This window comes from Entelurus aequoreus, linkage group LG03, assembly GCF_033978785.1.
Source record: "Entelurus aequoreus isolate RoL-2023_Sb linkage group LG03, RoL_Eaeq_v1.1, whole genome shotgun sequence".
In the NCBI taxonomy this organism is placed as follows: Eukaryota; Metazoa; Chordata; class Actinopteri; order Syngnathiformes; family Syngnathidae; genus Entelurus; species Entelurus aequoreus.
In genome coordinates, this window is record NC_084733.1 from 84,458,119 (window position 1) to 84,485,826 (window position 27,708).

General features: G+C 37.6%; 2 protein-coding genes across 2 annotated transcripts in view; both read right to left on the minus strand.

Moving 5' to 3' along the window:
- met (MET proto-oncogene, receptor tyrosine kinase) overlaps positions 1 to 5,112 on the minus strand; it is a 147,153-nt gene extending 142,041 nt beyond the window's left edge. The window contains exons 1-2 of the mRNA XM_062043023.1: positions 5,055 to 5,112; positions 4,821 to 4,904 (exon numbers count right to left, since the gene is read on the minus strand). The gene's annotated coding sequence lies outside the window, so the exon portion shown is untranslated. The remainder of the gene's footprint in view (positions 1 to 4,820; positions 4,905 to 5,054) is intronic.
- Positions 5,113 to 10,040: 4,928 nt separating this feature from the next.
- On the minus strand, positions 10,041 to 27,133 carry cav1 (caveolin 1). The gene is made up of 3 exons (XM_062043025.1): positions 26,995 to 27,133; positions 26,113 to 26,298; positions 10,041 to 11,241 (listed from the first exon to the last, which is right to left on the minus strand). The coding sequence occupies exons 1-3, from the start codon at positions 27,022 to 27,024 to the stop codon at positions 10,900 to 10,902; spliced, it is 558 nt and encodes a 185-aa protein (XP_061899009.1). The 5' UTR covers positions 27,025 to 27,133; the 3' UTR covers positions 10,041 to 10,899.
- Between the last annotated feature and the right edge of the window lie 575 nt (positions 27,134 to 27,708).

Genomic DNA, 27,708 nt, shown 5'->3' on the forward strand with positions numbered 1-27,708 from the left:
AGTGTGCTAACTTTTTAGCCAATTTTGCAGCTGAACGCCTCAGACCCATGTAACTTTGTACTTGACACATGCTGTTAGCATGTTAACATTAAATGTGCTAACTCTTTAGCCAATTTTCCAGCTGAATGCCTCAGACCCATGTAACTTTGTACTTGACACATGCTGTTAGCATGCTAATGTTAGGGTGCTAACATTTTTAGCCAATTCTGCTCAAAAAAATTACCTCATAGTGCACCACTTTTTCAGCCAAACACAACAGCTAGATAACTCAGTACTTTACACATGCTAACTGTTAGCATGCCAGCATAATAACATTAGTGTGCTAACTTTTAGGCCAATTTTGCCGCTGAACGCCTCAGACCCATGTAACTTTGTACTTGTCACATGCTGTTAGCATGCGAACGTTAGCGTGCTAACGTTTTTAGACAATTGTGCTAAAAAACGAATTACCTCATAGTCATACAGTATAACGTGGTACCTGACACATGCTACGTCTTTTAAACCAGTTTTTCAGCCAAACACCTCAGAGTTTAGCATAATAACATTAGTGTGCTGACTTTTTAGCCAATTTGACAGCCAAATGCCTCAGACTCATACAAATCGGTACTTGACACATGCCAACTATTCGCATACTAGCATGCTAACATTTGTGTGCTAACTTTTTTTTATCTAATTTTACAGCCGAATGCCTCAGACTCATACAGTATAACTTGGTACTGGAGACATGCTAACTTTTTTTTAGCCAAACACCTCAGAGTCATATAACCTGGCACTTGATACATGCTAAGTGTTAGCATGCTAAATTTTTAAGCTAATTTTACATGCTACCTACGTAATTTTAACCGAGAATAGGACTTTGATGTCTTTTTTAATTTGAACTGCCTTTAAAATTGACTCGTTTTGAAGAATATTTTTCACTAATCCTTTTTTTATATACTTTATCTTTGTTTCAAATGATATGTAATAGTCATATGCCTTTGTTTTGCTGTATTTTACTTATTTTTCTTGTTCAGCCCTTTGTTTTTCATCTGTGCTTGTTTTGAACGTTACCATTTAAGTTTGGCTTACCCATCATGCACTGTAGTGGATTTAAATGGGTGTAATATGCTATTATGTGTTGTGATTGGACATGTTTTTTAACATCCACAAAGTTCAGTGAGCAGGTTGTGTTATGTGTGACCATGTGTTGACTTGTTGTGTTAGTTTATTTGCACCATGAGTGGGGAAGTTTGGTTCGATTAGCTCATATGTTAATTCAAGGCGCATTTAATTATTATTACTTTTTTTTTATATATTATATTCATATAGTGACTAGTTACTCTAGTGACTCAAAGCACTTTACATAGTGAACATAGTTTGAACCTGAATGATTCATGTTGTCCACAAGATGGCGGCAAATTTACAGCAATTACAATGTTGCAGACATTCTCCGTGTATGTTTTCCACTTGAAAAGTCTTAAACTTTCATTTATGTTCCGACATATTTAATCCTCACGCTAGCAACATTTGTCAACTGTTGAAAGAGATCTATCGAGCTCTTCTTTGCTGCTAAATAAGAGACCCTGAAAAATGATCATCACACTTCAACATCTCTAACATGTGAATGCCACCAAGAAGAGAAAAATGCAGATATACCCTCTACACAACATTATATACTGTATATATTTCCTTTAAATAACCTAGTTTTGACAAACAAACAGAATATTCACATGGAATATATTTCCTATAAATAACATAGTTTTGACAAATAAACAGAATATTCACATGGAATATATTTCCTATAAACATCTTTTTGACAAACAGAATATTTAAATGGAATATATTTCCTATAAATAACATAGTTTTGACAAACAGAATATTCACATGGCATATATTTCCTATAAATAACATAGTTTTGACAAATAAACAGAATATTCACATGGAATATATTTCCTATAAACATCTTTTTGACAAACAGAATATTTAAATGGAATATATTTCCTATAAATAACATAGTTTTGACAAACAGAATATTCACATGGCATATATTTCCTATAAATAACATAGTTTTGATACTCACATGGAATACATTTCCTATATATAACAAACTTTTGACAAATAAACAGAATATTCACATGGAATATATTTCCTATAAATAACATAGTTTTTACTAATAAACAGAATATTCAAATGTAACATATTTCCTATAAATAACATAGTTTTGACTAATAAACATAATATTCACATGGAATATATTTCCTATAAATAATATAGTTTTGACTAATAAACAGAATATTAAAATGTAACATATTTCCTATAAATAACATAGTTTTGACTAATAAACAGAACATTACAATAATAATATTCTTAAATGTGTAATTGACACAGTTAAATGGAATACATGTGAATATAAATTACAATAATAATATTGTTCTAAAGTGTGTAATAAATATGATGCAGTTAAATAGAATACATGTACATATAAATTAAAATAATAATATTTTTCATAGGTGTGTAATAAATCAAAAGCAATCAGTTGAAGTGTTCCAGGTGGACTCTTAAAAACCTTCCCTGCTTGTTGCTGGGAGGTTCATATTGTGTGGTACTACTGGTAGCCGCTAGAGGGAAGTGTTATATCATTCAAGTACAAGAGGATACTACCTTTGCATGAAGAAGTACTTTATGATGTCTTTGCGAGCACTAGATGTACTTAGATGTACTACTGTAAACTATGTACTTAGATGTACTACTGTAAACTATGTACTTAAATGTACTACTGTAAACTATGTACTTAGATGTACTACTGTAAACTATGTACTTAAATGTACTAGTGTAAGCTATGTACTTAGATGTACTACTGTTAACTATGTACTTAAATGTACTACTGTAAACTATGTACTTAAATGTACTACTGTAAACTATGTACTTAGATGTACTACTGTAAACTATGTACTTAGTTGTACTTAGAAGTACTACTGTAAACTATGTACTTAGATGCACTACTGTAAACTATGTACTTAGATGTACTACTGTAAATTATGTACTTATATGCACGACTGTAAACAAAGTACTTTGATGTACTGTAAACTATGTACTTAAATGTACTACTGTAAACTATGTACTTAGATGTACTACTGTAAACTATGTACTTAGATGTACTACTGTAAACTATGTACTTAGTTGTACTTAGAAGTACTACTGTAAACTATGTACTTAGATGCACTACTGTAAACTATGTACTTAGATGTACTACTGTAAATTATGTACTTATATGCACGACTGTAAACAATGTACTTTGATGTACTGTAAACTATGTACTTAAATGTACTACTGTAAACTATGTATTTAGATGTACTAATGTAAACTATATACTTAGTTGTACTTAGAAGTACTACTGTAAACTATGTACTTAGATGCACTACTGTAAACTATGTACTTAGATGTACTACTGTAAATTATTTACTTATATGCACTACTGTAAACTATGTACTTAGATGTACTACTGTAAATTATGTACTTATATGCACTACTGTAAACGATGTACTTTGATGTACTGTAAACTATGTACTTAAATGTACTACTGTAAACTATGTACTTCGATGTACTACTGTAAACTATGTACTTAGTTGTACTTAGAAGTACTACTGTAAACTATGTACTTAGATGTACTACTGTAAACTATGTACTTAGATGTACTACTGTAAATTATGTACTTATATTCACTACTGTAAACGATGTACTTTGATGTACTGTAAACTATGTACTTAGATGTACTACTGTAAGCTATGTACTACTGTAAATTATGTACTTAGATGTACTACTGTAAATGATGTACTTAGTTGTACTACTGTAAGCTATGTACTTAGATGTACTACTGTAAATTATGTACTTAGTTGTACTTAGATGTACTACTGTAAGCTATGTACTACTGTAAATTATGTACTTAGTTGTACTACTGTAAGCTATGTACTTAGATGTACTACTGTAAATTATGTACTTAGTTGTACTTAGATGTACTACTGTAAGCTATGTACTACTGTAAATTATGTACTTAGTTGTACTTAGATGTAATACTGTAAATGATGTACTTAGATGTACTACTGTAAACTATGTACTTAGACGTACTACTGTAAATGATGTACTTAGTTGTACTTAGATGCACTACTGTATACTATGTACTTAGATGTACTACTGTAAATTATGTACTTAGATCTACTACTGTAAATTATGTACTTAGTTGTACTTAGATGTAGTACTGTAAATTATGTACTTAGTTGTACTTGGATGTAGTACTGTAAATTATGTACTTAGATCTACTACTGTAAATTATGTACTTAGTTGTACTTAGATGTACTACTGTAAACTACATACTAAGTTGTACTACTGTATACTATGTATTTAGATGTGCTACTGCAAATTATGTACTTAGATGTACTACTGTAAATTATGTACTTAGTTGTACTTGGATGTGCTACTGTAAACTACATACTACGTTGTACTACTGTAAGCTATGTACTTAGATGTACTACTGTAAATTATGTACTTAGATGTACTGCTGTAAACTACATACTAAGTTGTACTACTGTAAGCTATGTACTTAGATGTACTACTGTAAACTATGTACTTAGATATTTCAGTAAACTAACACTAACCTCTTCAAACAAGAAGAGGCACTAAATTACGTCACCTTGCGTCGGATTGCTCACAACCCGGAAATGTCGTCATGGCGCCCTTTTGCCAAAACAGTCAAGAAGCAGAAAGTGGTTTCCAAGGCGACACGTCCATACATATATAATTTCATGTGTGAGGGTAAGAGGATGAATGTTTATTAGAGTTTGTACCTGAAAGCCTGCAGTCAACATGAATTCCCCCAAAGTTGGCTTTTCAATCGTAGGCTGCAAAAGTCGCTTTCCTTCCTGCCTTGTCTTCTGGGCACAATGTAATGTAATAATGTACCTCATTTTTATTCACTTCAAACGTAATTATGTACATCATTTTTACTCACTTCAAATGTAATTTTGTACATAATTTGTACTCACTTCAAATATAATGTAATGTACATCATTTTTACTCACTTCAAAGTGATAATAGCAGCAATTAAGTCCACCGGAAGCGTTTGTTTTCCTTCCTTGTTTGGTTTTCTTTCCTGGCGGGAAAACCTGATTGGTTGTAGTTAGAATCTACAGCGCCTTCTGTGGCTTGGCATGCACATTGCAGTCTAAAAAAACGCATTTTAATCTGAAATATCCTGAAGTGTATGGAAGTAGAATTGTCTCACATCAACCCATATATATCAATATGATAATATTAATACATATGCATATATTAATAAATATACAAATACAAATGTGATGTAAAAATAAATAAATAATTTGTATAAATAAACGCGTATTTGTAAATATATTTTTGAGATTTGAAAATATATACACATAAAATTTATAAATATAAAAATGTGACATACAAATAAATCAAGAATTTGTATAAATAAACGTGTATTTGTAAATATATTTTTGAGATTTGAATATAAATATGCTTGATTTTGTATTTGTATTTTTATTTAATTTGCATATGTGAATCGCTTATTTGCTTACGTGTCGATGAGACATTCCCCCTACAAAGCAGATGCACAAATAAATGTGACCTACACACTCCCCTGAACAACCAGCAGAGGGCACTGCAGCCAGAGCGGTCTCGGTCATAGACATGGTCAGACACTAGCGAGCCAATCAGAGGCACACCAGGGAGGGTCATATGATGATTGATAAATGATGATGATTTGACACACATTGCACTGATAAGAGATCAGTATCTACATCGGGACAAGGTCATTAAATGGCATTGATACAATAAAATAAGCAGCTAGCACGGTCTTTCAGATAACCTGGATAAATTAGCATTAGTTAATACAACGCTAACGTTAGCAAGCTCAGGCCCGTTGTGCGTTCTCTCTGTAAAGACGTGGATTGTTTTTGTGCAGAGAACTCCGGGCATTTTGCATATAATGCATATAATGCTCTGTGACCCAGACCGCTCTAGCTGCAGTGCCCTCTGCTGGTTGTTTAGGGGAGTGTGTAGGTCACGTTTATTTGTGCATCTGGTTTGTGGGAGGAATGTCTCATCGACACAAAAGCAAAAAAGCGATCCACATATGCAAATTCGATACAAATACAAAATCAAGCATATTTGTATTCAATTCTCAAAAATATATTTACAAATACACGTTTATTTATACAAATTGTTCTTTTATTTGTATGTCACATTTTTATATTTATACATTTTATTTGTATGTATTTTTCAAATCATGGACATTCAAACTACCATTTTTCTACATTCAACAAATTTCCAGGAATTCCTGTTTTTTTGGTAAACTATTTCCACCCTTAAGTTCGACTACTCCTTTCACATTTTTCAACCCTTTTCAACCGCTCCACCGTCAAAACACTCCTCGTATTCAGGACAAAAACCAAGTTGGTTAAGGAACTAAAAAAATTCCCGGTTTTCCAGAAATTCCAGGAAATTCTCAATTAAAAACTGTTACTAATTCAACATTTCTTGACCAATTTAAACAATTCCAACACCAACCAATTCAGCTCAATCAGGACATTCATGTTCCTAATCATTTTTTTTTAAATCCCGCTTTTCCCGGAATTCCCAAATTTCCAGGAAGTCCCCATTAAAATGAATGGGACCTTTTTCCAAGTTGCACAATTCCCACATTTTTCAACCTATTCAAACCATTCCAACATCAACACATTCCACTTATCCTGGACATTCAAACTAACACTTTCCCAAGTTCCGAACCAAATTCTGGTTTCCCTGGAAATTGTAACTCTTCAACATTCAAACCAGTTTTACATTCATCCTACGTTCCGTTAGCATTTCCGTTCAGCGTCAGCTTTTCAACATTCAAACTATTCTTACGTTCATACTTCATTCTGTCGGCATTTCAGTTCAACTTCAGCATTGGAGCATTTACACGCAATTCCTCCAGGAATTGCCTCATCTAGTTCTTTTTCATCTTCTCCAGATTTTGGCGCGCTCTACCTTCCACATTTTTCATCCGATTCCAACCGTTCCAACTTCAAACTGTTCAGCCTATTCAGGAATCGCGGTCTTTCCATTGAAAAATTCCAAAAATTCCCAGATTTCCCAGAATTCCAGGTTTTCCGGGACATTTTTCCCATTCAAAATGAATTGGCCATTTTTCAAACTTCCACCATTTCCAAATGTTTTCAACCGAATCAAACCATTCCACTTTCAACACATATTCCTCCATTCTGAACATTCAAACTATAATTTTCCAAGTTAAAAAAAATTCCCGGATTTTCCAGAATTCCAGGTTTTCCAAAGCCTTATTTACACCCTTTTTTCTGGCGACGACTCCTCCCACATTTTTCAACCCACTTCAACCGTTCCACCGTCAAAACATTCCTCTTAATCAGGACAGAAAAACAAAGTTTTTTTTTTTAACTGGAAAAATTCCTGATTTTCCCGAAATTCCAGGAATTCCGTAATACCATTTCTCAATTCAACATTTCTCGACCGATTTGAAAAATTCCAACATCAACCAATTCAACCATACTTGCCAACCCTCCCAATTTTTCTGGGAGACTCCCGAATTTCAGTGCCTCTCCCGAAAATCTCCTGGGGCAACAATTCTCCCGATTTTCACACGGACAACAATATTAAGGGCGTGTCATGATGGCACTGCCTTGAGCTTCCTCTACAACCTGTCGACGCGCCCGCTTTTTCACCATACAAATAGCAGTCACATGTTGTATGCGGCTTCTGCATACACACGAAAGTGACTGCAAGACATACTTGATCAACAGCCATACAGGTCACACTGAGGGTAGCCGTATAAACAACTTTAACACTGTTACAAATATGCGCCACACTGTGAACCCACGCCAAACAAGAATGACAAACACATTTCAGGAGAACATCCGCACCGTAACACAACATAAACACAACAGAACAAATACCCAGAATCCCTTGCATCCCTAACTCTTCCGGGCTACAATATACACCCACGCTACCACCAAACCCCGCACCCCCCAACCCCGCCCACCTCAACCCCCCCCCACACACACACCTCAATCCCCCAATCTCCCGAATTCGAAGGTCTCAAGGTTGGCAAGTATGATTTCAACTAGGGATGTCCGATAATGGCTTTTTGCCGATATCCGATATTCCGATATTGTCCAACTCTTTAATTACCGATACCGATATCAACCGATACCGATATCAACCGATATATGCAGTCGTGGAATTAACACATTATTATGCCTAATTTGGACAACCAGGTATGGTGAAGATAAGGTACTTTTTTTTTAAAATTGTAAAATAAGATAAATAAATTAAAAACATTTTCTTGAATAAAAAAGAAAGTACAACAATATAAAAACAGTTACATAGAAACAAGTAATGAATGAAAATTAGTAAAATTAACTGTTAAAGGTTAGTACTATTAGTGGACCAGCAGCACGCACAATCATGTGTGCTTACGGACTGTATCCCTTGCAGACTGTATTGATATATATTGATATATAATGTAGGAACCAGAATATTAATAACAGAAAGAAACAACCCTTTTGTGTGAATGAGTGTAAATGGGGGAGGGAGGTTTTTTGGGTTGGTGCACTAATTGTAAGTGTATCTTGTGTTTTTTATGTGGATTTAATTTTTTTTTAAAAACAAAAAAACAATACCGATAATAAAAAAACCGATACCGATAATTTCCGATATTACATTTTAACGCATATATCGGCCGATAATATCGGCCATTCAGACCATTCAAGTTAAAAAAAAAAAATTCCCGCTTTTCCCGAAATTCCCCAATTTTTGGGAAATTCCCATTTAAATCAATGGGACATTTTTCAAAGTTCCACAATTCCCACAATTTGCATCTGATTCAAACTGTTCCAACTACAAAATATTCAACCTGAATTGTGTGCTCTACTTCAACAATTCTAAAAAAAAATTCCAGGATTTCTGTTGAACTTCAACATTGGAGCGTTCACACGCAATTCCTCCAGGAATTTCCTCATCCATACGTTTACTTTTGTAAACTTCCTCTTCTCCAGATTTTGGCGCGTTCTACCTTCCACATTTTTCACCGGATTCAAACCGTTCCAACTCCAAACTGTTCAGCCTATTCGGGAATCGCGGGATTTCCCTTGGCAAATCCCAAAAACTCCCAGATTTCCCAGAATTACAGGTTTTCCGGGACATTTTTCCCATTCAAAATGAACTGGGCATTTTTCAAACTTCAACCATTTCCACATTTTTCAAGTGATTCCACCTTGAACACATTGCACCATTCTGAACATTCAAAGTATAATTTTCCAAGTTCAAAAAAATTCCAGGATTTTCCAGAATTCCAGGTTTTCCAAAGCCTTATTTACACCCTTTTTTCTGGCGACGACTCCTCCCGTAATTTTTCAACCCACTTCAATCGTTCCACCGTCAAAACATTTCTCTTAATCAGGACAAAAAAACTAAGTTGTTTTTTGAGCTGGAAAAACTCTCAGTTTTCCTGAAATTCCAGGAATTCCGCAATACCATTTCTCAATTCAACATGGTACTACTTCAACATTTCTCGACCGATTTGAAAAATTCCAACACCAACCATTTCAACTCATTCAGACCATTGAAGTTTTTTCCCATTTTCCCAAAAATTCCCGCTTTTCCCGAAATTCCCATTTTTTTCTGAAATTCCCATTGAAATCAATGGGACAATTTTCAAAGTTCCACAACTCCCACATTTTTCATCTGATTCAAACAGTTCCAACTTCAAAATATTCAGCCTGTTCAGGAATTGTGTGCTCTACTTCAACAATTCTATTTTGATTTCCCATAATTCATTTTTTTTTTTTTGCATTTTCCCCATTCAAAATGAGTTGGCCATTTTTCAAACTTTCACAATTCTGGCATTCTTCAACCGACTCAAACCATTCCACCTTCAACACATTCAACTCATCCTGGACATTCAAACTACCATTTTTCCGTGACCTAAATGATTGTTTTTGATTTCCGTCAAAGACGAGGCGACGCTCATGTGGTCGTATTCAACTTTAATGTGCTCTGCATGATATTTGTACAGTGAAGGCAAAGAAGGGAAGTCCTGTAATATAAAAATATCACCTTTTCAGCCCCAATTCAAGAAGGCGGGGTGGGGGGCGGGGGTAAGGACAGCAGGTAGACTGAAGGTGAGTCAAAGCGTGCAAACATGGAAAGCTAACGATAAGAGCCCCTCCCCGCCCCGGGACGTCACATTGAATATTTAAAAATAACTCTGTGTCAGCGTTAGATTGTGAGGAAAAACCTAGGGGCGTGTTAACGAGCAACGACTGAAGCAAAGCGGCGTGCGGCTAACACGACGTGACGCTAGCTCACGGGAAATAGCACATTTGTCGCAACAACAGCGAGTCACGTCATGCTCGTTAGCTGCCCAAAGTTCTTCATTTTGTTGGCGTGTCGGGCGGACAAAAAGGCGACGTTGACTTCCTAGGTCAAGTGAGCGGCTTGCAGCATCATGCGGGGGGGGGAAAAAGGGTGGGCGGGTTCAGTGTGTTGGACTGCAGCAAAGCCAGGTGGGGGACGAGGAAGAGGGGCTGGGGGGGTCTAGGAGGTCATGGGAGGCATGGGGGTCGGGGGTTGTTGCTCTGCGCTTGTTTGCTTTTGTGCCGTGTCAGCAGCTTTCGGACCGCCGCCCCGCCTGGCCAGCGGCTCCACAAGCAAACACAGAGAAGTGGAGATGTTTGCTTCAAAAGAGGGAAAGATCTGGAACACAAACACAGACCCGCGCCTCCTCTTTGTTGATTCCCACCGGCGGAGAGAGGTGCTGTGAGACCACGGCCCCTTTCCCACCAAACACGCCCCCGAACCCCCGGCCCCGCGGATCCTCCCGCTCCGGGCCTACACCTCCTTGATGGTGCTGATCCGCACGCTGCTGAAGCACTTGCCCATGGCCTCGAACAAGGGGTCGCAGAAGGTGTGCACGCAGATGGAGTAGACGCGGCTGACGCAGTGGATCTCGATCATGTAGCTCTTGATGCACGGCACCACCGCCCAGATGTGCACGAAGGACAGGATGGCGAAGAAGATGCCCCACACCAGCGCCAGGGGGATGCCCACCAGCGCCGTCAGCAGGCGGTAGAACCAGTACTTGGTGACCGTGAAGGTGGTGAAGCTGGCCTTCCACACGCCGTCGAAGCTGTACGTCCCCAGCGGCTCGGCGATCACGTCCTCAAAGTCCACCTGAGGCCGGGAAGAAAGGAGAGGCAACGGTTAGCGCACCTTTCCGTGACAACAACCTTTCACACTGCACAAAGAGGATTTGCCAGGCCAGGAGGTGGTGATGTCACTTTAAACGTGTAGACCACAAGCGTCAAACCTGACATGGCCCGCCACATCCTAGCCTAGAAATGTTTTTTGTCAACAAAATACTTTTCATGGTGCAAAAGCAGGAAAGAAACAGGCTGCGTGATCGGAAGACTAGCATGGTGATAGCAGAAGTGCATAGAAAACACCCTGAAGTTGATATCCAGAGACGAGGCTGTGGTACCGCTCGAGCTAGGAGCTGTAGGTGCACACGCAGACCTAACGCATGGTCACAGTTGTTTGTTTGCTTCATTTGGATTCTTTCCCTGGACTGGATTCCAAAATTCAAGACAATCTGTAGTAGGATGGCGTGCTAACCTAGAAGCGACCAACTCGTAACCGTGACCCGACTGGTCATGGCTTCACATCCTGTGTACGCCTCCATACACGGTTGTGCCCCCTAGGCTCCCACGAACCAAGAATCATTGTGATCCAGCCCAAACTATCCCTCAATCATTGCAGTTGGAGGCAACTACACTGCCTCCCCTACCATCACAGAGGCTACAAGATAGGGCTAAGAGTCTCACATAGTGGTTTCCCATGGTCTTACATTGTGGTTTCTCATGGTCTTGACGGCATCATTTTGTGCGGTCTTCTATGCCAATGTTGGTCTTTGTTTACGTGTGTTCTGCGTGTTGATTGGCTGAGAGGTGGGAAAGTGCGGACATAAGCGGAGAGCATCGGGTTCTTTTTGCGTGTTGAGTATTTGAAATGACGGAGTAAGACTCTTCCGTTATTTTGCCGTGGACTACGGCCTACAGTAGTCTGACTGTAACGACTTCCCTTGAAGGTTGATAAACCTTTGCTAACGTCACGTCATTACAATATTTCATGTGATTCTTTAGCGTACCACTAGATGGAGCGTACGCGTACCACAGTTTGACAATCCGTGGACTATATAGTCCTTGACCAAAGACATCTCTCCGGTCTTCTTTGCCAATGTTGGTCTTTGTTTACATGTGTTCTGCGTGTTGATCGGTTGAGAGGTGGGAAAGGGCGGACGTAAGCGGAGAGCATCGGGTTCCTACGCGAGTTGAGTATTTGAAATGACGGAGTAAGACTCTTCCGTTATTTTGCTGTGGACTACGACCTACATTAGTCAGATTGTAACGACTTCCCTTGAAGGCCGATAAACCTTTGCTAACGTCACGTCATTACAATATTTCATTTGATTCTTTAGCGTACCACTAGTTGGAGCGTACGCGTACCACAGTTTGACCATCAGTGGACTACGTAGTCCCTGACCAAAGACGTCTCACTGATCTACTCTCCGAGTCTAGGGCAACATGCTAGCTAGCTAGCATCCATACACACGTTCTTCCATGTAGCGTCAGGAATAACACAAAGTTCATCCAACAAAACAACTTTAAGAAGCTAACCACAACATCGAACGACTTTATGAGGACAACAAGACCAGCGTCCGAAACACCTGAAAGCAAGTTCACCACCCTGGACGAACTGGACATCTTCCTGTTCCAGGAGAAGAAGAAGACGTTAAAGAAAAGAAAGGAATAAAAAAGTTAAAGGGTTTTCTTCCTAAAGAATCGGTCTTAACTAAGACCTTCTGATTCTGATTCAGTTCTTAAAAGAACTTTCCTTAACTCCTTCCTGCTTCCTCCTGTCCAAGTTGTCTCCAGTTTCCATCATTCAGGAAGGCTGAAGTCAAACAACGTTACACAGACGCTCCCTCTCTTCCTGCTTCATGAGCTCACTGTCAATATTTGTCCTCCAGAACCTTGGAGACCTCACAGTGTTGTGTTGGAGCTCAGCCCATGGCCCCTCATGCAGGCAGTGGCATCATGGATACTGGACACAGTCACCATCACACAGCGTGATATTAGACACAGTCACCATCACACATCGTGATATTCAACACAGTCACCATCACACATCGTGATATTCAACACAGTCACCATCACACATCGTGATATTCAACACAGTCACCATCACACATCGTGGATATTAGACACAAGTCACCATCACACATCATGGATATTAGACACAAGTCACCATCACACATCGTGATATTAAACACAGTCACCATCACACAAGGTGATATTAGACACAGTCACCATCACACATCGTGATATTAGACACAGTCACCGTCACACATTGTGATATTAGACACAGTCACCATCACACATTGTGGATATTAGATACAGTTACCATCACACATCGTGATATTAGACACAGTCTCCATCACACATCTTGATATTAGACACAGTCACCATCACACATCGTGATATTAGACACAGTCACGTCACACATCGTGATATTAGACACAGTCACCATCACGCATTGTGATACTAGACACAGTCCCCATCACACATTGTGCTATTAGACAGAGTCACTATCACACATCGTGATATTAGACACAGTCACCATCACACATCATGCTATTAGACACAGTCACCATCACACATTGTGGATATTAGACACAGTCACCATCACACATCGGTATATTAGATACAGTCACCATCACTCATTGTGATATTAGACAGTCACCATCACACATTGTGGATGTTAGTCACAGTCACCATCACACATTGTGGATATTAGACACAGTCACCATCACACATCGTGATATTAGACACAGTCACCATCACTCATTGTGATATTAGACACAGTCACCATCACACATGGTGATATTAGACACAGTCACCATCACACATCATAATATTAGACACAGTCACCATCACACATTGTAGATATTAGACACAGTCGCCATCACACATCGTGGTATTAGACACAGTCACCGTCACACATTGTGATATTAGACACAGTCACCATCACACATCGTGGATATTAGACCCAGTCACCATCACACATCGTGGATATTAGACACAGTCACCATCACACATTGTGATATTAGACACAGTCACCATCACACATTGTGGGTATTAGACACAGTCACCATCACACGTTGTGGATATAAGACACAGTCGCCATCACACATCGTGATATTAGACACAGTCACCATCACACATTGTGATATTAGACACAGTCACCATCACACATCATGATATTAGACACAGTCACCATCACACGTCGTGATATTAGACACAGTCACCATCACACATTGTGATATTAGACACAGTCACCATCACACATAATGATATTAGACACAGTCACCATCACACGTCGTGATATTAGACACAGTCACCATCACACATTGTGATATTAGACACAGTCACCATCACACATTGTGGATATTAGACACAGTCACCATCACACATCGTGATATTAGACACAGTCACCATCACACATTGTGGATATTAGACACAGTCACCATCACACATTGTGATATTAGACACAGTCACCATCACACATCATGATATTAGACACAGTCACCATCACACATTGTGGATATTAGACACAGTCCCCATCACACATCATGATATTAGACACAGTCACATCAAACATCGTGATATTAGACACAGTCACCATCACACATCATGATATTCGACACAGTCACCATCACACATCGTGATATTAGACACAGTCACCATCACTCATTGTGATATTAGACACTGTCACCATCACACATCATGATATTAGACACAGTCACCATCACACATTGTGATATTAGACACAGTCACTATCACACATCGTGATACTAGACACAGTCACCATCACACATCATGCTATTAGACACAGTCACCATCACACATCGTGGATATTAGACACAGTCACCATCACACATCGTGGATATTAGACACAATCACCATCACTCATTGTGATATTAGACAGTCACCATCACACATTGTGGATATTAGACACAGTCACCATCACACAACATGATATTAGACACAGTCACCATCACACATCGTGGATATTAGACACTGTCACCATCACACATCGTGATATTAGACACAGTCACCATCACACATTGTGATATTAGACACAGTCACCATCACACATTGTGGATATTAGACACAGTCACCATCACACATCGTGGATATTAGACACAGTCACCATCACACATCGTGGATGTTAGACACAGTCACCATCACACATGGTGATATTAGACACAGTCACCATCACACATTGTGGATATTACACACAGTCGCCATCACACATCGTGATATTAGACACAGTCACCATCACTCATTGTGATATTAGACACAGTCACCATCACACATGGTGATATTAGACACAGTCACCATCACACATCGTAATATTAGACACAGTCACCATCACACATTGTAGATATTAGACACAGTCGCCATCACACATCGTGGTATTAGACACAGTCACCGTCACACATTGTGATATTAGACACAGTCACCATCACACATCGTGGATATTAGACCCAGTCACCATCACACATCGTGGATATTAGACACAGTCACCATCACACATTGTGATATTAGACACAGTCACCATCACACATTGTGGGTATTAGACACAGTCACCATCACACGTTGTGGATATAAGACACAGTCGCCATCACACATCGTGATATTAGACACAGTCACCATCACACATCGTGGATATTAGACACAGTCACCATCACACATCGTGATATTAGACACAGTCACCATCACACATTGTGATATTAGACACAGTCACCATCACACATCGTGGATATTAGACACAGTCACCTTCACACATCGTGGGTATTAGACACAGTCACCATCACACATCGTGATATTAGACACAGTCACCATCACACATCGTGGATATTAGACACAGTCGCCATCACACATTGTGATATTAGACACAGTCACCATCACACATTGTGATATTAGACACAGTCACCATCACACATCGTGGATATTAGACACAGTCACCTTCACACATCGTGGGTATTAGACACAGTCACCATCACACATCGTGATATTAGACACAGTCACCGTCACACATTGTGATATTAGACACAGTCACCATCACACATTGTGATACTAGACACAGTCCCCATCACACATTGTGCTATTAGACAGAGTCACTATCACACATCGTAATATTAGACACAGTCACCATCACACATTGTGGATATTAGACACAGTCACCATCACACATCGTTATATTAGATACAGTCACCATCACTCATTGTGATATTAGACAGTCACCATTACACATTGTGGATATTAGACACAGTCACCATCACACATCGTGATATTAGACACAGTCACCATCACTCAGTGTGATATTAGACACAGTCACCATCACACATGGTGATATTAGACACAGTCACCATCACACGTCGTGATATTAGACACAGTCACCATCACACATTGTGATATTAGACAAAGTCACCATCACACATCATGATATTAGACACAGTCACCATCACACGTCGTGATATTAGACACAGTCACCATCACACATTGTGATATTAGACACAGTCGCCATTACACATCGTGATATTAGACACAGTCACCATCACACATCGTGATATTAGACACAGTCACCATCACACATGGTGATATTAGACACAGTCACCATCACACATTGTGATATTAGACAGTCTCCATCACACATGGTGATATTATACACAGTCACCATCACACATGGTGATATTAGACACAGTCTCCATCACACATGGTGATATTAGACACAGTCTCCATCACACATGGTGATATTATACACAGTCACCATCACACATTGTGATATTAGACACAGTCACCATCACACATGGTGATATTAGACACAGTCACCATCACACATTGTGATATTAGACACAGTCACCATCACACATGGTGATATTAGACACAGTCACCATCACACATTGTGATATTAGACACAGTCACCATCACACATCATGATATGGACAAATGTGCTCACTGTAGGTGCTGCAGTGTTCTTCCATTTATCGGAAGTACTTTTTTAAAAATAGATGTGTGGTTCAGTTTTCTAGCCATCCATAGCGTTCCTACTCGTATGGATTCTTCATTGGAAACAATTAAGGCATGTAAATAAACATTTATAAAACATTTCTGTGTAAATAAGTCATTTTACAATGTAAATAAACACAAGAAGGCAAATAAACATCTATTAAAAACAAGAAGGCTCTCAAAGATCATCTATAAACACATGAAGGCTCACAAAGATCATCTATTACACTCGAGTGCCTGCTCTGCTATGGAAAGGCAGCAGAATGTGTGCTTGTGATGCGGACCAGTGGTTGGAGAGTGGGTCCATGACGATGACTTCTGTTTTGTTTGAGCATCCGTTTTACTGCCGTGTTACAGACACCGCTTGGAAACAATTAAAGCATGTAAATAAACATTTATAAAATAAAATATTTCTGTGTAATTAACTAATTTCACATCGTAAATATCTGCGGCTTCATATGGGGAAAAAAATCCAAAAATTTGTTCTCTATAATCCGGAAAATACAGTAATAACTAAACACAAACGACTAATTGCTAAAACTGATAACTGATAACCAATAACTACATGGTGAAGCACTTGCCCGTGGACAAGGTGTGGACACTCGGACCATGTCTGTCACCCGGTCAGACTTGGTCGGGGGCGTGTTTTTTGGTCACATGTTCCTGGCGTGCATTTGTGGCGTGTCCAAAAGGGACAAGCGGTAGAAAATGGATGGATGGATGTGTTGGCAACTCAAGAATAAAAAACATCAAAGTAACGTTATCACGCATTCTTCTCTATTGCCACGAAGATTTGCCTTAATTATATGCTTAGCTTTTTTAGTGTTTGAGAAAATTCCCTGCACATGTGTCATGGCCAATTACGTGAGGATAAACAAGTATAGTATTTTTTGAGAGACTGGTTTACAGAAAAAAGATGTAGCAATGTTGTCTCCTTTTAAGAGTACTAAAGATGATATTTGACGAAGATGATAATGTGGAGAAGACACAGATCTCTGAGATCTGAATGAGCAGATGTGGTTTTTCCTTCTAGAAGACTATCAGTGTGAGAGTGTTTGACTTTTGTTGTGAGTCCTGCAGGAAGTTCCACAGTGAGCTTGTTTTAAGAGGACACACGCGCGGCTCTCTTACAAATAAAGCATTATTAAGAATTAGAACTTCCAAAAAGCCCCGTCACTGCCTCGTGGCCACATGTGACCCGTCGCCATGGCGACCGTATTGTTGCGTACACAAAGCGCCCGCGTGTGCTATTCTCAGAGCGCTATCTTCAAAGTGTCACCAGAACTCGCGCGCAGGACCTTCACCAACTTTCCCGCTTGGGAGTTTCACACGAAGAAAGAAACATCTGGACTGAAATGTTCCGCCGGTCTTTCGCCTCACTGTCAACTTCTATGACAGGACAGGAGAAGGAGAGATGAAGAAGAAGAAATATGAGAAGAAGGAGGAGGAGCAGAAGAGATGAAGAAGAAAAAGAAGAAGAAGAAGGAGAAGAAGAAGGAGAAGAAGAAGGAGAAGAAGATGGAGAAGGGGGAGGAGGGAGAAGAGATGATGAAGAAGAAAAATAAGAAGAAGAAGAAGAAGGAGGAGGAGAAGAGAGAGAAAGAGGAGAAGGAGGAGGAGGAAGAAGAAGAGATGACGAAGAAGAAGAAAAATAATAAGAAGAAGAAGAGAGAGAAACAGAAGGAGGAGGAGGAAGAAGAGATGAAGAAGAAGAAAAAGAAAAAGAAGAAAGAGACGAAAGAGAAGAAAAAGAAGATTGCAAAGATCATCTATTAAACACAATAAGGCTCACAATGATCCTCTATTAAACACAAGAAGGCTCACAAAGATCATCTATTAAAAACAAGAAGGCTCACAAAAATCATCTATTAAGAACAACAAGGCTCACAAAGATCCTCTATTAAAAACAAGAAGGCTCACAAAGATAATTTATTAAAACAAAAAGGCTCTCAAAGATCATCTATTAAACCCAAATAGGCTTTCAAAGATCATCTATTAAACACAAGAAGGCTCTCAAAGATAGTCTATTAAACACAAGAAGGGGCACAAAGATCATATATTAAACACAAAAAGGCTCACAAACACCTATTAAAAACAAAAAGGCTGTCAAATATCATCTATGAAACACAAGAAGGCGCATAAACATCTATTAAAAACAAGAAGGCTCACAAAGATCATCTATTAAAACAAAACAGCTCTCAAAGATCATCTATTAAACACAAGAAGGCTCACATAGATAGTCTATTAAAACAAGAAGGCTCACAAAGATCATTTATTAAACACAAGAATGCTCTCAAAGATCATCTATTAAACACAAGAAGGCTCACAAACACTTATTAACCACAAGAAGGCTCACAAAGATCATCTATTAAAACAAGAAGGTTGTCAAAGATCATCTATTAAAAACCAGAAGGCTCACAAAGATCATCTATTAAAACAAGAAGGCTCCCAAAGATCATCTATTAAACACAAAAAGGTTCTCAATGATCATCTATTAAAAACAAGAAGGCTCACAAAGATCATCTATTAAACACATGAAGACTCTCAAAGATCATCTACTAAACACAAGAAGGCTCACAAAGATCATCCATTAAAAGAAGAAGGCTCTCAAAGATCATCTATTAAACACAAGAAGGCTCACAAAGAGCATATATTAAACAAGAATGCTCACAAACACCTATTAAAAAACAAGAAGGCTCTCAAAGATCATCTATTAATCACAATAATGCTCACAAACATCTATTAAAAACAAGAAGGCTCCCAAAGATCATCTATTAAACACAAGAAAGCTCTCAAATATCATCTATTAAAACCAAGAAGGCTCTCAAAGATAATCTATTTAACACAAGAAGGCTCTCAAAGATCATCTATTAAACTCGAGTGCCTGCTCTGCTATGGTAAGGCAGCAGAATGTGTGCTTGTGATGTGGACCAGTGATTGAGACCAGCTGCACAACTTTAACACACACACACACACACACACACACACACACACACACACACACACACACACACACACACACACACACACACACACACACACACACACACACACACACACACAAGTGAGTGTGTGTGTGGGAGGGATTCCCTGCTTGTGTTTGGCAGGAGTGAGTCAGTGACCTCAACTCACATCTTCTTCCCAACATTCTGCAAAGTACTGGAAACTTCTACTCACTACTACTGGCACAACACTACTTCCAAGTACTTCCAAGTACTCCTCACACTACACTACTTGAAAGTACTCCTCACACTACACTACTTGGACTAATAAAGTACTCCTCACACTACACTACTTAAAGTAGAAAAGTACTCCTCACAGTACAGTACTCAAAGTAGAAAAGTACTCCTCACAGTACAGTACTCAAAGTAGAAAAGTACTCCTCACAGTACAGTACTAGAAGTAGAAAAGTACTCCTCACAGTACAGTACTCAAAGTAGAAAAGTATTCCTCACAGTACAGTACTCAAAGTAGAAAAGTACTCCTCACAGTACAGAACTCAAAGTAGAAAAGTATTCCTCACAGTACAGTACTAGAAGTAGAAAAGTACTCCTCACAGTACAGTACACAAATTAGAAAAGTACTCCTCACAGTACAGTACTCAAAGTAGAAAAGTACTCCTCACAGTACAGTACTAGAAGTAGAAAAGTACTCCTCACAGTACTGTACTCAAAGTAGAAAAGTACTCCTCACAGTACAGTACTCAAAGTAGAAAAGTACTCCTCACAGTACAGTACTCAAAGTAGAAAAGTACTCCTCACAGTACAGTACTAGAAGTAGAAAAGTACTCCTCACAGTACAGTACTCAAAGTAGAAAAGTACTCCTCACAGTACAGTACTCAAAGTAGAAAAGTACTCCTCACAGTACAGTACTCAAAGTAGAAAAGTACTCCTCACAGTACAGTACTAGAAGTAGAAAAGTACTCCTCACAGTACTGTACTCAAAGTAGAAAAGTACTCCTCACAGTACAGTACTCAAAGTAGAAAAGTACTCCTCACAGTACAGTACTAGAAGTAGAAAAGTACTCCTCACAGTACTGTACTCAAAGTAGAAAAGTACTCCTCACAGTACAGTACTAGAAGTAGAAAAGTACTCCTCACCGTACAGTACACAAATGAGAAAAGTACTCCTCACAGTACAGTACTCAAAGTAGAAAAGTACTCCTCACAGTACATTACTCAAAGTAGAAAAGTACTCCTCACAGTACAGTACTCAAAGTAGAAAAGTACTCCTCACAGTACAGTACTCAAAGTAGAAAAGTACTCCTCACAGTACAGTACTCAAAGTAGAAAAGTACTCTTCACAGTACAATACTCAAAGTAGAAAAGTACTCCTCACAGTTTCAGCCTCATAAAACTTGTACTACTTGTACTTTTACACACTCAGCCTCTTAATATGTGTACTACTTGTACTTTAAACACAGTATTACTACATTATTGGGTGTTATATTCCCATCATAAGAAGTACTATAAAACACAGTATTACTACATTATTGGGTGTGATGTTCCCATCTTAAAAGGTACTATAAAACACAGTATTACTACATTATTAAGTGTGGTATTCCCATCTTAAGAAGTACTATAAAACTCAGTATTGCTACATTATTAGGTGTTATATTCCCATTTTAAGAGGTACTGTAAAACACAGTATTACTACATTATTAGGTATTATGTTCACATCTTAAGAAGTACTATAAGTATAACTACATTATTAGGTGTTATATTACTATTTTAAGAAGTACTATAAAACACAGTATTAGTACATTATTAGGTGTTATATTCTCATCTTAAGAAGTACTATAAAACACAGTATTACCACATTATTGCAGCGCAAGTTGGTGTACTTTGTACTCGGAGCTTGCTCAAAAGCACTCGGGCAGGACTTTAATTGGTCAAGGGTGTCGTTGGTGTTCTGCTGACGGGCCCCCAGGGGGCGCAGTGGCCTGGCTATGATATGCTGCGATGTAGAAAATGCCAGTAAAGATCTTCATCATCTCGTGAGTCCAATGAGTCTTCTAGAACTTTCCGTGCCCAAATGAAATCCACGGGAGACATATTTCCTCGGTCACATGACGCAGCTCACGTTTGATTGGCTGCTGCAGGTCACATGACGGGCGTGGTCAAATAGAAGAACTAGTAAATAGGGTCTCAGTCATTAAAGTGTAAAAATAAGTCATATATGAACATTTGTTTCGCCTTTAACGCTTCAATATCTTTGGATGAACGTCATATCCATTATTTGACACAAAGTTTTTAATTTTTTTTTAACATTTTTCCCAAAGAAACCCATTTTAAAAAAGTTTAAAAAACAAAAAAAATCACACTAAAGATCCCAGGGACCCAAAAGGGCCTCGGTCATTAAAAGGTTGAAAATTAGTCATTTATTTATATTTTTTTTAACTTTCAATGTTTGAATATATATAGCTCAACTTAAGATCCATCATTTGACATAAAGTTTAAAAAAAATTTAAGTTTCTTGTCCTTTTTCCCCCAAAATTTATGGCAAAACTGCATAATATGCAACATTTATCCAAAATATTTTTCAAAGTGAAATATTGGATTTTGACTAATTAAAGCCTAAAGTAGGTCATTAATTCATAACAGCATTGATTTTGATTAATTATTATTTTTTGACCATCGGCAGTTAAAAAATATATATATATATATATATATATATATATATATATATATATATATATATATATATATATATATATATATATATATATATATATATATATATATATATATATATATATATATATATATATATATATATATATATATATATATTTATATATATATATATATATATATATATATATATATATATATATATATATATATATATATATATATATATATATATATATATATATATATATATATATATATATATATTTATATATATAAAATTACACTAAAGATAACTGGGACCCAAAAGGGCCTCGATCATTAATATGCTTCAAATGAGTTGTTCATTAATTTATTTATTTTTACTTTCAATGCTTAAATATATATAGCTCAACTTAAGATCCATCCTTTGAAATAAGGTTTTTATTTTTTTTAAGTTTCTTTTTTTTCCCCCAATGAAACTCCTTTGTATGGCAAAACCGCATGATATGCAAAAATTTCCTCAAATAATTTTTCAAAATTTTCATATTTAGTAATTTAGTAAGTAATTGGAGCTGTAAATATGTTAATAATTCATAACAGCATTGATTTTGATTCATTGTTGTTTTTTTTAACATAGAAAAGTAAAATTAAAAAAAATATCACACTAAAGATCCCAGGGACCCAAAAAGGCCTCGATCATTACAATGTTTAAAATTTGTCATTTATTAATATATTTTTTAACTTTCAATCCTGAAATATATATAGCTCAACTTAAGATCCATCCTTTGACATAAAGTTTTTAATTTTTTTTAATTTTGGTGTCCTTTTTCCCCCCAAAGAAACCAATTTTTATGGCAAAACTGCATAATATGCAACATTTATCCCAAAAAAAATTCTAAGTGAAATATTGGATGTTGATTATGTTTAAGTAATTGGAGCCTAAAGTATGTCATTCATTCATTATTTTTTGAACATCGACAGTTACAAATAAAAAATTTAAAAAACACACTAAAGATCCCTGGGACCAAAAAGGGGCTTGGTCATTAAAATGTTTAAAATTAGTCTTTTTAAATTTTTTTTTTTTTTTTTACTTTCAATGCTTAAATATATATAGCTCAACTTAAGACTTAAGATATATATTTTTAAGTTTCTTGTTTTTTTTCCCAATGAAATCCTTTTGTATGGTAAAACCGCATAATATGCAAAAAATTCCCCAAATAATTTTTCAAAATTTTAAAATTTTGTAGTTTAGTAAGTAATTGGAGCTGTAAATATGTTAATAATTCATAACAATTAATTTTGATTCCCTATTATTTTTTGAACATCGACAACTTTCAATGCTTAAATATGTATAATTCAACTTAAGAGCCATCCTTTGACATAAAGTTTAAAAAATTTTTAAGTTTCTTGTCTTTTTTTTCCCGAAGAAACACATTTTTATGGCAAAACTACATAATATGCAACATTTGTCCAAAACATTTTTCAAAGTGGAATATTGGATTTTGATTATGTTTAATCTACTCAGTGGCCTAGTGGTTGGAGTGTCCGCCCTGAGATGGGTAGGTTGTGAGTTCAAACCCCGAAGACTATAAAAATGGGAGCCATTACCTCCCTGCTGGGCACCCAGCGTCAAGGGTTGGAATTGGGGTTTAAATCACCAAAAATTATTCCCGGGCGTGGCCACCGCTGCTGCTCACTGCTCCCCTCACCTCCCAGGTGGTGAACAAGGGGATGGGTCAAATGCAGAGGACAAATTTCACCGCACCTAGTGTGTGTGACAATCATTGGTACTTTAACTTAACTTAACTTTGACTTAACTGTGTTAACATGTGCTCAATGTTTCCTTATCATTATTGCTATGTTGTCTATTACCTTTGTTGGTATATTCATTCTTCCTACATTGTTGATACAAATTATTGTTACAGTGTAATAATTATTGTTACCCGTGGTAATGCCACTATGATACAACATCTGTATTATAATCCTTAAACAAAGTAAGAGTGAAACTCATGTGAATAATCACTGAATGGAGAAGTGGGGGTGGGATTAAATAAATTATCTTCTTCTCACTCCCTTTCAGGCAAAACTGGACAATCATGCATTACATACTACACATTACCTTTTGCACTATATTCTTTTATATTATTATGTGTTGTCAACTTTGTACTTTTTTTTTTTATTATTATTTTTTTATGTCATTGCCTGAAATAAATAAATAAATGGAAAAAATAATAAATACAAAGAACTTTAACTTAAGTTTTAGTAAGTAATCGAAGTCGTAAATATGTTAATAATTCATAACAACATCGATTTTGATTCATTATTATTTTAACATCATTGAAAAAAATGACACTATAGGTCCGTGGGACCCAAGAGGGTCTCAGTCATTCAAGTATTTAAAATAAGTCATTTTAATAATCATTTTTCCACTTTCAATGCTCAAATGTCTATACATTACCTTTTGCACTATATTAATTTATATTATTATGTGTTGTCAACTTTGTAATTTTTATTTATTTATTACAATTTTGGTTATGTCATTGCCTGAAAAAAATAAATAAATAAATGAAAAAAAAATAAAATACAAATAACTTTAACTTAAGTTTTAGTAAGTAAGCGGGGACGTAAATATGTTGACTGCACTTAAATGTAGATTATATGTAGAATATATTTATATTATTCATATATTATATATAATATATATTATATTATTTATTATTATTATTTATTATTATTGTCTATTGTGAGTGAACTGTGGTGCTGAATTTCCCCCAGGGATCAATAAAGTACTTTCTATTCTATTAATAATTCATATCAACATCGATTTTGATTCATTATTATTTCAACATCATTGAAAAAACTGACACTATATGTCCGTGGCACCCAAGAGGGTCTCAGTCATTCAAGTATTTAAAATAAGTCATTTTAATAATCATTTTTCCACTGTCAAAAGCTCAAATGTCTACATCAACTTCAGTTGTATGCGTTTATTATACGTTTTTAGAACTTTTTTTTGTTTTTAACAATGACAGTTTTGAAGTAAACTCCCCTACACTTTAGGGCGTTTCTTATTGGTGCTGCCCTCTTTGGAAACGAAGCTGCAGTTGCGGCTCTCACACGCAGGGGGCGCCACCCCTCCAGCAAATCACTTGATTTTTAAACCCCCCAAAAATCCCAAAGAACAAACTTCTGCGCTAACAAAAACAACTTTGACTTCTTCCTCCGCTGCCGGGCGCGCAATTACTTTCGCACAGGATTCACTTTTTACGCACAAACACCCCCTCCGCCCCCTCACCTTGACCACGTCGTCGTTGATCTGCTTGGGGTCGCGGTTGACCAGGTCGATCTCCTTGTTGTGCACGTCGTCCATCATGGACTTCTCGTTCATGCTGTCGTTGTCCATGTCCTCCTTCTGCTCCTCCTTGTTGTTGGGCTTGTAGATGTTGCCTTGCTTGCGGATGAACGGAGAGTGCGCGCACTCCTGTCTCGGAAAGAGAGAGAGAGAGAGAGGGGGGGGGGGAATAGAGAGAGAGAGAGAGAGAGAGAGAGAGAGAGAGAGAGAGAGAGAGAGAGAGAGAGAGAGAGAGGGGGGGTTACCATGCCACACCCTCAAAGCAGCCGCAGGGGTGCTGGATTGGATGCGTCATGCGTAATTACGCAGCGCAACTCTTTAATAAACATGTATAACTTTATAAAACTTTTATTAAACAAGCAAAAAATTGAAAAAAAAAAGCATTCGCAAACTTATAAAAAGTTTCATCAAACGCGAAGAAGAAAAAAAAAAAAAAAAAAAAAAAAAACCGCGTCCTTTCCGCGCGTAAAAGCGCCGCCCGGTCAGCCTGCGTCGCGTCCAACTACCGTCCTTGTTGCTGCCAAAATGACAAGCGCGCGTCCCCCGCTTTGATGACGTCATCGACCCCCCCTTCTTCCCCTCAAGGGTCCCGTGCCTCCCCCCCACCCCCACCAGTTCGCTTTCACGCACGAAAAATACGCGCAACATTCCGCGGAGCAAGAGTTCCTCACAAAAAAAAACGCGCGCAGCTCGCACCGGCGCGCTAATTGTTCCCTCAGCCGGGTGTCACATGACGTCACGTCACGCGTGCACGCGCGACAAAAACCACGAAAAGTGGACAAAAATGCGCGTGTTTTTTTTTTGTGTGTTTTTTTTTTTTTTTACCTCCTCGGTGCGCTTCAGTCCTCCTGCCATCTTGTCCTCCGTGGAATGGAACCGGCAACGCACCGAAAAGGGAAGCCAAAATGGGAGGAGGTGAGGTGTGGGTGTGGGTGTGGGTGATTTATTCCCACTCAACGTGACTAGAATGATACTGAAAGCAGAAGTAAATCAGGACTGACCGTGTTAATTCTCCCCTCCCTGTGTGTGTATAGGTGTGTGTGTGTGTGTGTGGGGGGGGGGGGGGGGGGTGTTGGCGTGGAATAAGAACAAGAAGCTGCTTGTTGCTGCAAGCTGAGCGTTAATTGGAAGAGAGGACGTGCAAAAAACGTCGACTGCACACGTTATATGCTTGTTGTCACCAGAAAGGCTTTTATTGTGGAGGAGACACAAAAACTTATCAAAAACAGAAAAGGCAATAATATTATTCACCTTTATTTTCAAACAATAATACTGGAATATTACATGGAAAATGTTCTGGAAATATAATATCAAACGAAAAAAGGAAGTAAAATGTACGGAGCCCCTAAAAGGACATGGGGGGATATATTTTTTGTATAATTTGTTTGTTTTTTTTAGACATGTATCTCGTGCGCACGAGAAACTTTTTATAAATTTATAAAAAAAACAACATATTTTGCTAGGGCATTTTTTTTTCTTTTAACTTTATGACATTTTTACAGAGCCCCTAAAGGGACAAGGGGGAAATTCTATTTTTTA

What these genes read in the sequence shown, in the direction of transcription:
- cav1 (XM_062043025.1), bottom strand. Translation starts at nt 27,024, where the DNA reads ATGGCAGGAGGACTGAAGCGCACCGAGGAG. An exon ending in GACTGAAGCGCACCGAGGAG is followed by an intron (nt 26,299 to 26,994) that starts GTAAAAAAAAAA and finishes TTTCCGAGACAG; the next exon opens with GAGTGCGCGCACTCTCCGTT. An exon ending in TCAACGACGACGTGGTCAAG is followed by an intron (nt 11,242 to 26,112) that starts GTGAGGGGGCGG and finishes TCCCGGCCTCAG; the next exon opens with GTGGACTTTGAGGACGTGAT.